General features: G+C 44.2%; 1 protein-coding gene across 1 annotated transcript in view; it reads left to right on the top strand.

Moving 5' to 3' along the window:
• Positions 1-15,180, top strand: part of CPLANE1 (ciliogenesis and planar polarity effector complex subunit 1) — a 188,014-nt gene that overhangs the window by 72,455 nt on the left and 100,379 nt on the right. The window contains exons 22-24 of the mRNA XM_065406312.1: positions 4,598-4,759; positions 4,922-5,030; positions 10,850-11,156. Of these exons, the coding sequence (XP_065262384.1) occupies positions 4,598-4,759; positions 4,922-5,030; positions 10,850-11,156 (578 nt within the window). The remainder of the gene's footprint in view (positions 1-4,597; positions 4,760-4,921; positions 5,031-10,849; positions 11,157-15,180) is intronic.

The raw sequence follows: 15,180 nt of genomic DNA, 5'->3' as shown, positions 1-15,180 counted from the left end.
CTGTTACCAATCACTTGATCTTCACCCATCCTGTTACAGTACATTTTCTAAAAGGTGTCTGTGATGCTGGCAGACCAGGTGCCAGCTCATGCCAAGGCCTCAGGCCTGACTGAACACTTACAAATGCATAGCTGGAAACCAGTCTTGCTTACCTATGTGCATTATCAAAATAGATGCTAGATGTTAAGTTGATGATGATGTGTTTAGTCTGTCTGAAATGCTTGTAGGATGCTGCATATATTGATCTTATAACCTCTAAAGCCTAATGTATAAACTTATATTGAGTGTTTGGATTGTATACCTCTGTAATTGTATAACTCACCAAACCGGAAAAGAAGCATTAATTAAGATAGCCCATTGAAGGCAAATAAGGAATTGTATAGCATCAAAGGACAGAGGCCCTGTTGATTGCATTGCTAACTCCCTCCAGGAAGGAGAGACCTACTCCTGAGCTTATCCCATCAGTTTGGACTCTGGGGTGGAGGGGATAAAAATACCTGACAGGGAGACGCTTTGTCTCTTTAGCTGTTTGGATTCTCAAAGGCTAGAACTACAAAACAGAAGTAGAGATCCCCAGGGTCAACATGGGTTAGCCCTAAAAGATATTCAATGCTGATGATTTACTAGAGGTCTATCACCTTTTGGAACCATAGGCTGTAACTCATTTGTGTATATATGTTGCCTTCTTTAACCTATAAATAACTCTCTAATTTCTTTTTCCTAGTTAATAAATCCTTAGTTTACTATAGGATTGGCTACAAGTGTTGTCTTTGGTGTGAGATCTGGGTTATATATTGATTTAGTGTAAGTCTCTTGGGACTGGGAGCAACCTGAATATTTTGTGATCTTTGGTGCAAGCAACCGTTTATCACTTAGTTCAGTTTGCCTCGGTGGCAAGATAGATTGGAATGTCCAAGAGGGCTGTCTGTGACTCCATGGTAAGACTGTTAGAGTGCTTCAGGAGTTCACATTTGTTACTGGGTTGGTGAAATCTAATTATAGAACATACGACCAGTTTGGGATATCTGCCCTGCTTTTTGACAGTCTGTTCTGAGGTTGGCACTCATGGTCATGAGTCATTTGCGGTAGCGTGACAGTGACAGTAGAACCTTTCCCCTGATAATGAAATCTACCCCAACGTGGGACCTCAGTTGAGTCCTATCAGCATACAGAGACACTTAGCTTTATGTTTCTTAGTCCACCTCTAATGAAGATTGCCTTTCTGGTTACCCTCACATCAGCTAGAGCAGTAGCTAGCTGGGGGCCCCCATGGCCAATCGATTTTACACTATCTTCCACAAAGGCAAAGTTTCACAGAGATTACAGGCAAAATTCACCCCTAAAGTAGTCTCAGAATTCCATCTAAATCAAGCCACTCACTTACCTGTCTTCTTCCCAAAGCCATATGCCACCAGTGAGATAGGAAGCTGCACACTCTGGTTGTCTGTTGAGCCTTGGCATTCTGCCTGCAACAGACTATTCCCTTTATGAAATCACCTAAATTATTTGTATCCTTTATGGAACATATGCGAGGGGAAGTGATTTTTTCTCAGCGACTTTCCAAATTTTGGGCTGCATCTTGCTGTGTTATGAATTAATGGTGACTCCTATCACATAAGATATTGGGGTCCAATTGACTAGAGCCCAGTCAGCATTGGTAACCTCACGATGAGATGTTCTCCTGGAAATCTGTAGAGTGGGGTTCTGTTCAAACTTTCTTGAGCCATTATGCTCTGATGCAAGCTTCTTCAGCTGATGCATACTTTGGCAGAACAGTCCTCTAGTCAGTGATACAGCCAGGGTTCTTGCGTCATCCTTTTCAATGAATCCTGCTTGGGAGTCACTCACAGTGGAATACTCACAGGGACCATCACTCAAAGAAAGAAAGGTTACTTACCTTACAGTAACTGGAGTTCTTTGAGATGTGTGGTCCCAAACTATGTTCTTCTATCCACCCTCCCTCCTTCCCCTCTGCGGCGGAGCCTTATCCTAGGGCTGTTCATGGTAGAAAGGTAACTGGAGAAGTAATCGGTTCATGCCACCCCTTATGCCCTTTGTTTGGAGCATGAGGAGGAGAGGACCATGGACCAACAGACCCTGCTACCAAGAATCTTTCGGTGTCAGGTGCATAAAGTGCATGTGCATCCACAGTGGACTACAGACAGGGACCACTCATCTGAAAAAACTCCCGTTACTCTAAAATATGTAACCTTTCTCCCATAAAATGATCTCTGGAGATTTGTTGTACACTTTTATGACCTCTTGAAAGAACTCCATTTCACTCAGTAGTACAAAACTGTTACTCTAAGATACTGTAATCTCATGAGACATCTTGCTGTAATTACACTATTAATATGTTACCAAAGAATAATGCTGTCCATGTCTATTATGCTGTACATCTTTAAAAATGTTAGTAATGCTATTTTTCCTGGGACCTTAGTTTATTTTTAATTTGGATAATTAAAGACATAAATCACAAGAAATATAGCATTTTCTATATTTTTGTAGCAATTACCATAATTAATATATTGCATGCTTTTTTATTACCTATATTTAATGAACTCATTAAACATTGTATATCACAGATGGGTTGAAAAATATCCAAACTTCCTTGTTTTACTTGTCCATTAAGCTAATCTGGTACATAAAAATTAGGTTAGGTCTTAATGCTCAAAGCAACTAGGACAGAGTGGGCAAACTGTTTGGCCTGATGGCCACATCGGGGTATGGAAATTGTATGGCGGGCTATGAATGCTCACGAAATTGGGGGTGAGGGTGAGAGCTTCGGCTGAGGGTGTGGGTTCTGGGGTGGGGCCAGAAATGAGGAAATGAGGGGCTTGGGATGCAGGAGGGGGCTCCAGGCAGGGACCAAGGGGTTCGGAGGGCGAGAGGGGGTTCGGGGCTGGGGCAGGGGGTTGGAGTACAGGGGAGGGGTGTGAGGGTTCCGGCTGGGGGTGCGGGCTCTGAGGTGGGGCTGGGGATGAGGGGTTTGGGGTGCAGGAGAGTGCTCCAGGCTCGGACCAAGGGGTTCGGAGAGCAGGAGAGGGATCAGGGATGGGGCAGGCTATTGGGGCATGGGGTGTGTGTGAGGGTTCTGGCTGGGGGTGCGGGCTCTGGGGTGGTGCTGGGGATGAGGGGCTTGGGGTACAAGAGGGGGCTCCGGGCTCGGACCAAGGGGTTCAGAGGGCAGGAGTGGGATCAGAGATGGGGCAGGCTATTGGGGCACCGGGGGGTTTGAGGGCTCTGACTAGGGGTGCGGGCTCTGGGGTGGGACTGGGGATGAGGGGCTTGGGGTACAAGAGGGGGCTCTGGGCAGGGATTGAGGGGTTTGAAGGGTGGGAGGGGGCAAGGGCTGTGGCAGGGGATTGGGGGATGGGGGGGCTCAGGGGTGCAGGCTCCGGGTGGCGCTTACCGCAGCTAGCTCCCAGAAGCATGTCCCCCCTCTGGCTCGGAGGCGTGGCCAGGCGGCTCTGTGTGCTGCCTCATCTGCAGGCACCACCCCTGCAGCTCCCATTGGCTGGGAATCGTGGCCAATGGGAGCTGCGGGGATGACGCCTGTCGATGGGGCAGCAAGCAGAGTCGCCTGGCCACGCCTCCGCTTACTACGTAGGAGCCGGAGGGGGGTCATGCTGGCTGCTTTCTGGGAGTCGCGCGGAGCAGGGCAAGCCCCCTGGCTGGAGCTGAGGGCCGAATTAAATGGTCTGGCGAGATGGATGTGGCTTGTGGGCCATAGTTTGCCCACCCCTGAACTAGGATAAAAGACTGCTTTAATTTAAATCAAAGTTTGTAACTTCCTCTTCCTCTGTCGTCATCCACCAGCATCATGATTCAAGAGAAGTTGAAAGAAGAAAGAGACCTGATGACATGGCATTTATCGTGTCATCTGTAACAGTGTTGAGATTGTTTTTATCCTGTCTACTCTAGCAACTAACCCGTATTGAATAACAGTTGCAGTAGGTTGTGGGGAGACCTGTTGCTGACAACTGTTAGCAGGAGTAGGTCCTTTCCTTTTTATAAATGAGGCCAAGATGTTCTGTGCACAAGAAAACAAAAGTTAAAGTTAAAAAGATCATTTATATAAAATAGTAAATATAACCAGAATATCTCTTTGTGCAAGGGGCCCTAGTGAGGCAGAAGATACTGGCTGCTTCAAAACAAAACTGATCCATTTTAGTTGCCTTCCAGTTATTTACTATAATATCTTGTCTCAGAAAGTAGAAGTTACAAGCACCTAGGAAAGTTTGCCGAAGTATTTTCTATTCTGGTACTACCAATTGTGCATGAATCATATACTATATTTTTGAACTGGTTAATACCAATCCAACTCATCCTGCAGGATTTGCTGCAGTGACTCAAGGCTCTCTCCAGCAGACAGCCAAAAAATTATCTCCAAAGCTATAACAGATTTTTGGATTTTGAATGCAAGACAGTGGTTTTCAGCTTGCTAGCACTAACCGCTATCTTTAGGCCATTAAGCTAGCTGCTACTAGTCTTCTCAGTGTACATTGGCATGAAATCATGAAAATTGCCAATAAGTATACAGTCTAGCTGGAATTTTTCATATATATCAATATTTATCTGACCATTTCTTTTTTAGGACTGCAAGAAGGCTGAGTATGATGCCTGTATAGTTGAGCATTGTCTCAATGCAGTGGAATGGGCTTGTCGAATGCTCCCTTTTGCTAGGTTTATGAATGTTGAAGAACTTGTTCAAGATATAATTCTGAGCCTTGTTGGAGAATTACCACCAATCAGAAAGGTAAAAGAAGCTAAATCCGCAAAAGATATTGAGAATGACAGGGTTTTAGCTTCCTTGCAAATGTTATTTGTAGAGCTCTGAATAATACAAGTTTGGTTGGGAGTTTTGCTATAACTTATTTTTCCATCAAAATTAACCCTGAAACTGATATATTTTGTACAGGTGGCAGAAATTTTGGTGAAAGCATTTCCTAATTCTGAAGATGTAAGAGTTCCATTAAGGGATAAATATCATGCTCTTCAGCAGCGACTTAGACACTGTATTGTCAGAGGTAATGCACATTCTTCTTCAGGGAATATAAAATGGGCTTAATGACTTCATTGCTTTTTGTTTTTTCTTATGAACAATAATACTGGTAACATTTCTATCCTTTAGATGAGACATTGAATTATTGCCTTTTGTCTAGGTAGTAGCTACCGATATGGTGCTTTTGAAATGAGAACTGTAGTGTTCTTGCCAACAAATCGAGTTCAAGGGTGGGATTTTCAAAAGAGCTCAGTGTTGGTTTAACTTTTCTCCCACTGAAGTCAATGGTAAAACTCCTATCAACTTCAGTGGGAGCAGTGTTAGCCAAACACTGCACTCTTGAAAATTCTACCAAGGTTGTTTGAGCTATCATTGAGTTAATGGTTGCTCGTTTTGTGTACGCTATCAGTTTTCATCTCCTTATTTTATATTTATAAACACTTTCAGATATTGAAAGGTGCCGCATAAGAACAGTAGAAGGAAAGTACTATTCCATTATTCTGTGATGTTTTAAAAAAAAAAAACACAAAACCTTTTTGGTATGATGGCAGAATAGTTAAATCAATTTTTACAGTACTGCATATAAACATTACCACTTTCAAATGTATTTGTTGGTTGTTTTTAAGAATCATCCTTACAAATAACAGCAAAAGATATTACTCCAGATGAAGGACCACATGCTTGCTTTATTTCATATTTAGAACTCAAGTTCAATATCCATCCTTTAAAAGTATCTAATTTAAACTTAGTGTTTTTCTTTGAGTGATGGTCCCTATGGGTATTCCACACATGGGTACACATGTGAAGCATGCATCTTAGTTCAGAGAATTTTGGTAAGCAGTGTTCATTGCTCTGCACATATGCAGTTGTGTTGCTCGTGCTCTGAAATTAGAATATAAGTATAAGCAGTGCTGACCGATGCCTCTCCAGTTCCTTCTTGGTGCCTCATGGCCTACGTTGAAATCTTTTGTCCACAACTTCTTCTATCATTGCTTCAGTCTTTAAATATATAAATTTTAAATAATTATTAGTATTTTAGTATTTCACTCTTAGATTTATAGCCTTTAGAACTTAGTATAGTGTAGCTTAGTTAGTTCTCTTCCCGTCTTGGGGAAGTTCTCTCCTGAGGACGGGGACTGTGCTCAGAGTCTTGGGTATTAAGAATTGTGTTTCATGCCCCTGCTCCTTTTGATTGAGCAACGAACACCAGCGTTGCCTTTACTGCCTTGGCGAAGCTTATGTCTCTGCTAAATGTAGCATCGGCCACTCTTTCGCTCCCTGAACATGTAAGGGTCGAGAACTCAGACTTAGAAAATACCTAATGAAGAAAGCCATAAGACTCCAGTCAGATCCAGGTTGGGGAGACTCCCCTGTGCATTGGTCTCAATCAGAAGGCAGCGCAACTCTATGCTCAAACTCAGGAGCTGAAGCTACAATTTCCAAGTTTTTTTTCTGAGAATAAGGGGCACTCTCACAATCACAGACACGGATCCTCCTCTACATCTGTCCTGAAGATAGAATATCCATCTCAGACTCCTTCCAAGTCAGGTATGTCCTAGCACATGAGCCCTAAGAACATAGGCCCCTGCAGGAGAGTATGGCATGCAGGAGTAAGCATCCGTTGGTTCCCATCTTGGTTCTGACCTAAACAAAAAAACAGGCATCCCCTACTGTTACCGTCAACATCCAGATCAGACCCTGCGCTGTTACCAGTGTTAGACCCGCAATAGAGGTTTCCCTACGGGATGGGGAGCAGGCAGATACCAGACACAATGTAGGTACACCTCTACCTCGATATAACGCTGTCCTCGGTGCCAAAAAATCTTACCACATTATAGGTGAAAACCGCGTTACATCGAACTTGCTTTGATCCGCCGGAGTGCGCAGCCTCCCTCCCTCCCCCCGCCTCCCCCCTCCCTCCCCGGAGCACTGCTTTACTGTGTTATATCAGAATTAGTGTTATATCAGGTCGCCTTATATCGGGGTAGAGGTGTATATAATACTCTAAATGCTCTTTATGGATTACAAAACAAACCTTAATCACTCCACATTTACACCCCAAACATATTATACCAGAGTCCAAAGGTCAGAATGGTCCCAATGGCCAGTCGAGATTCCTTCAGGTCATAAGATGCAGGGAGCTGGCGAAAACCACATCTATATCCAAACAGGACTCTGGATAAATAAACAACTCCGATTTGCAGAAATCATAGTCCATTTTGTTGCGTCATCAGTTCTTTGCCTTTGTTTACTAGGCCTTCTACCCACACAATTCCAAAGAGACAATCCTGGGTGGGCTGCCAAGATCCAAGGCATGCCATTTCCTCCAATTCTTATACAATTTTATATCAGTCCAGCTGGGGGTGTTTCCTTTTCTGCTGATTCTCTGTATTTTTCTTGGAACATAACAAGATGGTTTTTGCACAAATAGTTCTAATAGTTCTTGACCTTAAGTTCTTGCTTCGATTGCCAACTTGCAACGCATGTATTCATGTCAATCACACGTCATTCATACCAGGCCTCAATGACCTATAACATATTACATGGATATATGAATCACAATGTGTATATATCTTCCAACATTCCTCCCTCTTGATTCATGATTAATGCCATTAATTATTGTATCACTTTATAATTCTGCAAGCAATTCAATTTCATATATCACTTGCTCCAAAACTTCTTTTTGCTTTCTTATTTGGCAGTATAAACATAGCATAATAAAGGTTAACAAAATAATTAATAGGATGTAGCATTACATTTAGAAGAGCTGTGACACTGGGAGACCATCCTTTTAAAAACATCACACCAATGAGAAATTGCCAATTTTTCTCCTCCTTTCCCCAATTTTAATATTTGACCATTGTTGATCAAAATGTTTATTTTTCCCAGCTGAGCAGACTTAGATACATCTTTTGCATATTGCCTGATTTTTTCACTTTCATCAGTCAATTTTTCCCATTGTTCCCAATGTATCCCCAAATCAAAGGACCATCCACATCTTTTGGTTCCCAAACAATTTCCTTTTCTTAAAATAGAGGACCTCGGAAAATAATTCCATGCACACGCACGCAGTATACGTTTTAAACAAACAATTTAATACTGGCACACAGTGATGATGATTGTGAAACTTGGTTGAGTGGAGGAGTCAGAGGGTGGGATATTTCCCAAGGAATACCTTACTGCTAAATGAACTAGCAATTGACTGAGCCCTCAAGGGTTAACTCTCACAACACTCTACAAGGCAGCAGGAAAGGAGGGAGGGCAGACAGAGACACACACCCTGTGTGTGAGAGAAAAAATGCGCATTTCCCCTTTAAGTAGCTGACCCCAGGCTTAAGTACACTGCTCTGTTAATTAAATCAGCTTGCTGAGGCCTGAGACCCGCAGCTACTGCCTAGAAGCTGTGTCCCGCCTGCTCTATGGAAGATGGGGTAAGCGGAGTGCAGGAGCAGGGGGGAGGGGGAGACACCCTGACATTAGCCCCCCTCTTCCCCCCTCCCCCTGTACAGCAAGCAGGAGTCTCTGGGAGCAGCTCCAAGGCAGAGGGCAGGAGCAGCACATGGCAGTTGGGGGAGGGACAGCTGCTGCATAGGGAACTTAGGGGGAGCTGATAGAGGGGCTGCTGGTCCACCCTGGTTCCAAGCCCCCACCAGCTAGCTGCAACGGGCTGCTCTTTCTGCAAGCAGTGGACAAAACAGGCGGCTGCCAAACGACGTTAGAAGGGAGCATTGCACAACTTTAAACAAGCATGTTCCCTAATTGATCAGCAACTTCACATCGAAACAACGTTAACGGGGAGGACTTTAAGTGAGGCGTTCCTGTATCCATACCATCCATCCCCTCACGTCACCTCCTGATTGACCGTTGCTTACTAATCTCCCATGTGTGGAATACACATAGGGAAGGACCCTCACTCGAAGAAGAAATGAAGATTACTTTTCTGTAACTTGAGGTTATTTGAGATGTGTGGTCATTATCTTTATTCCACTACCCATAGGTGGCAGGTATAATAGGCCAGGGGAAGTTAAGCCTCCCCTGGCGCAACCTGGACACCTGGGTCGTGGTGGCCTCGGCTGTGCTTCGCGTCTTCCCATCCCTACTCTGCCCCTTCCCTGAGGTGCCCGCCGCTGCCTGGTGAGTCCCTCCTTTCCTCCACTCTACCCCCCCCCCCCCGCCCGGGCCTCGCATGTGGTGGGGTGTGGGGGTGGAGGAGGGATGTGGGGAGTGGTGGGGGCCTCGCGGGGCAGGGGGGGGAGGAGAGGACGAAGGTGGGGAGAGTGGTGGCGTGGGGCATGGAGCAGGGGTAAAGTATGGGCGGGGCTGCAGGTGGAAGAGGCAGGACAGGGAGCTAGTCTCCCCCAGGGGAAGCTTCACCTGCTGCCCATGCCACTACCCACCCTCTGTTCCCATTGCTGTGGATCATGACTGAATTCATAGTAGAAGGAACTGAAGAGGCGTTGGTCCTCATTGCCCCTTACACCGTCATTTCAGAGCATGAGGAGAACAACTGCGGATGCACAGACCAATGGACATTGCTTACTAAATATTTCTGAACTCACATGCATGGTGCTCATGCATGCCCACTACGGCTGAAAGATTAATTAAATATGATTATTTGAGTCTTGGTCTCTATAGTTGAGACTACTCAACCTTTTGTTTTTGATGTTGATCCAGTGTACTAGGAACTGGACTGAGACCATCTGCTAATTTTGTATAAGTTAATAGGTGATGATATCTTTTGGTGTCTATTCTAATACCAGTCCCCTGAGCCTTCCAGAGCCATATTCCATCCCTAAAATTTGATTATTCAGTGATTTTAGGGCAGCATACTAAATAAATTTAATTACAAAGCCATAAAAGATTCCTTTGATGGCACTTAACCGTTGCTTTACATTAGTTAATGGTTGTACATTTAAAAATGTCCCTAAGAGATGGTAGGTAAATGTTGTTGTTGTTTATTTTATTTCACAGAAATTCAGAAATGTTAAGTGACTTTCTCATTTAAAGCTGCACAGTGAGTCAGCATCAGAACTGGGACTAGAATTGGTTCCTTGTGGCATGCTTAACCTCTAATTCACTGCATCATTGATAGCTAACATTCATTAGATTTTACAAAAATTGTAAATTCATTAGCTTATCAAGAATGAATGGGAGTTCAAACGCAATTACTCATTTTTGGTATGCATTGTATATTTTGTATGCATTTATCATTTTGAATATTACCTGTTTTGCATAAACAGTTACCTGTTTGTGTCTGTCACTCATATTCTGCATGTACAATTTTGGGTTCTGTGTTCTTGAGAGTGTATTTTGAACAGTAATTTACAGTATTTGTCTCAAATATATGAAACACAACCAGGAAAACTGTCTGATGGACTACTTCTATAGAGGAAATAGTTAAACTGACTGCTGTCATAGCATAAGCAAACTTGAGAATGGGGAAGAATAGAGATTTTTCTTCTCATCTCTTTAGGTTCTAGTAATCTTAATTGTGACTTGTAACAATAGTAGATAGAAGTTTTTCTAGCAGATGTGCAATTTTGAAAGTGATGGTGTTTCTTCAGTTAGAAAATAAATAGTAACTACATGAATCAAAACAGTCTAAATTTCTTTATAGCAATATAAACTTACAAGTTGAAATTAAGTATAAATTATTCTAAAGACTTATTGCATAAATTGAGTCCCAAATACTAAATAACTTCATCTTTATTCTTCTGGATATAAATTGGAATATACTTTATATGATTAATTTATGTTCTGCTAATCTTAGAGAATGTGAAATATATGGACTATACACTCAAAATCCCATCTCTTTCTCTCCTCTCTCTTTTTTTCTTTGGTTAGGATCCAAAAGTGAAGAAATGATGTCTGTTGTTATCCAAGCCACCCACAAAGTGAGGCTGAAAGCACTGAAACGTGTAATAAGGAACATAGGTCCCATTGAAATGAGCATCTGGGAGCCATCGGAAGAGGAGACACCAGATGATGAGGCACATTGCTATGATAGATTCTCATTAGGGACCAGTCTAAGCAGAAGTACACTCTCAGATTGTGGAAATCCTCAAGTATATAGTGATGCTGAAACAGCAGATACACTCTCTGAAGCTTTGCTTACAGAAGAAACAAGAAATCAAGCACCTTCACCTCAGAGGTATTAAGAAAGTAACAAATTGGGAGCGCAGTAAAACAAAACATAAAGCTACTGTCAGATTGTTTTTCAGTACAGTTTCACCACACCTTTCACCTGCCGCCCAGCTGCTTAATACTCAGCTAAAACTATTTAATATTTTTTTTTTTCCTTTTCATTGTCTCTCTTTATTAATGCATTTGTTACAGTCAACAAATACAGACTGCAGAGGCAGGCAGGCAGTGTGCTGGCAGGGAGTGATGGTGGGCCTGTGCAAGGAACTCTGGAAGGGGAGAGAACTTTTTAAAAAGTGAAGAGGATTTGTCTGACTACTACTTTTGAACCTGAATCTTTCTTGTCTCTTACACATACACAATTGTTTTGTGTGATAATTAGATTAAGCTGTTAATCCATAATCCATTCTATGCATGCACGCATACCACTCCAGTCAGCAGCCAATTTTATTGGTAGCAGGGAATCACAGATGAATATTGGTTTATAAGCTCCTCTCTTGCTCATCCACCAGACCTACTGGCAGCTGCTCAAGGGCACTAGGCCCCAGTAGCTCCCACTGTCTTCCCAGCCCCATGGTTTAGAACTCAACTGATAGCAGATTCCAGGTAGCCTAAATATTGCCCTGTCCCCTGAGATTCCTCCATGTAGGATCTTGTGTCTTCCTAATGTCAGTGAAAATCAACAATATTGGACTTCTTTTCAAGTATATGTCCCTATGGGTGCTCCACTGTAGCATGTGCGCATCCCCATGCACACTCAACCAGAGACCAAAAAGCAGTGTTCGTGGGCCCACACCTGTGCAGAGCAGCTCCTTGTGCTCCCAAACGAGGACATATAGGGAGGCATGGACCCATTGCCACTCAGTCCTGTGGCTCACATCTGAGCATTTGTGTCTCTACTGTTCTCAGCTTCCCACTCTTCTGATCTATCTAATTTTATTAGCCCTTTTCTTTATGTAGTTGTTTGGTTATTTTTATTTTATTTTCTGGGACAGTTGTGCTTCAAAGAGGATTCCTGCCATCCCTCTGAATTTTGGTCCTTTAGCACTCTGAATTATGCCAAAGACCCCAGGCTTTAAAGCCCCACCTGACCTGCCACAGGTCTTTTCCCCATAGTTCTGAGCCATCAGTACTGCACACGAAGCAGCGTGCGGAAAAGTCCTCCAATAGACAGCACAGAGAAGCATACAGGGCTTCTACTCAGTCTCCGGTACCATTGCCACCCTCTTTGAGTGATGGTCCCTATTGTATTCCGCCTGAGACAGAGCTTTTCAAAATAGTAGTGTCTATTGGTCCACGCCGGTATTCAAGGTCAGTGCTTCCTGCCCTCACTCGTTTTTGCTCAGCAACAAGCACCAACCCTGTCTGTACTGCTTTGGGAAGTCCACATTGCGTCCAGGTGCAGTGTCTGCCTCTTCTTCCCTGCCCATCCCTGGGAAGGCTGGGCCCTGTGCCTTAAGCAGCACCTCCTGGAGGTCACCATGGGACTGTGGTTGAATCGTAGCTGGGGAACCCCCTTTACATCATCCTGAGCAGTCCAGGAGTGCGCCTCCTACCGTGAAATTCCAGTCTGGTTCTGCCAGTACCAAGGCTGAGTACCCCTCTCCGCACCTAGCACGGAAGCATGCGCATAAGCATGGCAGTGAGTCTTCCTTCATATCCAAGAAAGACGCTGCACCATCCATGAGTTCTGGCCCACAAGAGCAAGGAGAAATCACATTGTTCACCGGATCTGCCAGTCCCTGTTCCTGAACCATGCATCGCTCCTGCATCAGCTCTGCCGACGCAGCATGAATAGTCGATCCCAAGGCAGGCCCTCTTACCAGCCCCGGTTCAGTCCATGGACCAGTGCCATAGACACCGAGGAGAATCGGATGTGCTCCTAGGCCTTATGAACTGTGTGCCCTGGAACGGATGAGGTCTCCCCATGTTCCGGTACATTCACCTGTTAAGATGGCTCCTTCTACATCAGATCTGCCACCCTCTGGTTGTGTTCCTATAGCACGCTCCTTTCTGTCGACACCCCCGTTCGTATAGGACTCCAGTTCCTGTGAGGATTTGGATACTATGCATGACTACCAGAGGGTTCTGGCAGTAACATGGCTGTACCCTCCTTTGCCTAAGCCCAGGAGCTACTGGTACCTGGCTCCATGGACACCACTACAGCAACAGTGGGATCAACCAGATTGCCTATATTGGAGCTCATGGCACTAATAGTTGCCGTCAGAACCATCTCAGTCAACTCAGGACGAATCCCGTCTCATCGTCCCGTCCTTCATTGAGTAGACGTTCGGAACTGGGGCTGGACAATGCACCGGTCAGCCTGGCTCTGACAGTACTGATGGATCCAGAAAGGTTCCCCTTTTCATCCTTGGGCATGGCTGTGTTGTCGACACCCTCCTCTCCCCCAGACGACTACTGTCAATTTCAGGTTTCAGAGTAGCAGCCGTGTTAGTCTGTATCCGCAAAAAGAACAGGAATACTTGTGGCACCTTAGAGACTAACAAATTTATTTGAGCATAAGCTTTCGTGGGCTTACAGCCCACTTCTTCGGATGCATAGAATGGAACATATATTGAGGAGATATATATACACATACAGAGAGCATGAAAAGGTGGGAGTTGTCTTACCAACTCTGAGAGGCCAATTAAGTAAGGGGGGGAAAAAAACTTTTGAAGTGATAATCAAGTTAGCCCAGTACAGACAGCTTGATAAGAAGTGTGAGAATACTTACAAGGGGAGATAGATTCAATGTTTGTAATGGCTCAGCTATTCCAGTCCCTATTCAAGCCTAAGTTGATTGTATCTAGTTTGCATATCAATTCCAGCTCAGCAGTTTCTCGTTGGAGTCTGTTTTTGAAGCTTTTCTGTTGCAAAATTGCCACCCGCAGGTCTGTCATTGAATGACCAGACAGATTAAAGTGTTCTCCTACTGGCTTTTGAGTGTTATGATTCCTGATGTCAGATTTGTGTCTCTACGTAAAAGAATTAATGGACACAAATCTAGAGTCTTCCAACACTATCCGGATTTTTTCCCCAGAGAACTTCTCATACCGGAATAACTGGAGTCTCCCCTCCTATGGTAATGGTAAGGCTAAAGTCATTGGGAATTTACATCCCTGCAACAAAGGGGTGGTTTAGCAGATCCCAAATGGCACAGCACTCCAGATCATTCCACTACCATCCACAACAGACCTTTCCCAGACCTTCAGAAAATGGAGGAGAGGCAGACTTCAGAAAATGGAATTGCGTCCTTTTACAACTTCACCCTCTAAGAAACAGTTTTGACATCTTGGTCAAGGACCTAAAGCAACCTATTTCTCCAGATCCTTTGCTGCTCGATTCTACCATCCCCACCCTTTGGAGACCACTGTCTCACTTCCTCCCATCCTGGGAACATGTTACTTCAGACAAATGGAACTTGGTGGTGATCACCATCCACTTCCACTTTATTCCCACTTCCCTTCCCCATCCCTTTTCAGGGACCCTTCTTATGAGGAGCTCTGGACCTCTTGCTTTAAATCTCTCCTGCTCTTGGGGGAGATGGAACTGGTTCCCCAAGAGTTCATTGGAAGGGGTTTCTGTTCCAACTATTTTCTAGTTCCCAAGAGGATGGAGACCGATCCTCAACCTCAGAAACTTGAACTCCTGTGTACTTTCGCCACACTTCAGGATTTTTACACTAGCTACCATAATACCAGCCCTAAATCTGGGGGAGTGGTTCATCGCCCTTGACCTCTGGGATGCCTACTACTATCGTGTAGGTATCCATCCTTCCCACAAGCATTTCCTATGTTTTGTAATCAGCTCAAATCATTACCGATATCAAGTCCTATCCTTTGGGCTTTACATAGCCCCAAGGGTCTTTACAAAGGTCTTCAGTGGTGGTGGCCCACCTGTATCAGTTGGGCATTACAATAGTTCCATACCTGGATGACTGGCTCCTCAGAGGTCACTTGGCTCTAGAGGTCCAGTCAGCAACCTCCAAAGTGCTAGCCCTATTTCAGTCTCTGGTCCTTTGCGTCAACCTGAAA

This window comes from Emys orbicularis, chromosome 6 (assembly GCF_028017835.1).
Source record: "Emys orbicularis isolate rEmyOrb1 chromosome 6, rEmyOrb1.hap1, whole genome shotgun sequence".
Taxonomy (NCBI): domain Eukaryota; kingdom Metazoa; phylum Chordata; order Testudines; family Emydidae; genus Emys; species Emys orbicularis.
Note: the sequence above shows the minus strand (reverse complement) of the source record. Positions and strands in the feature narration are given on the sequence as shown.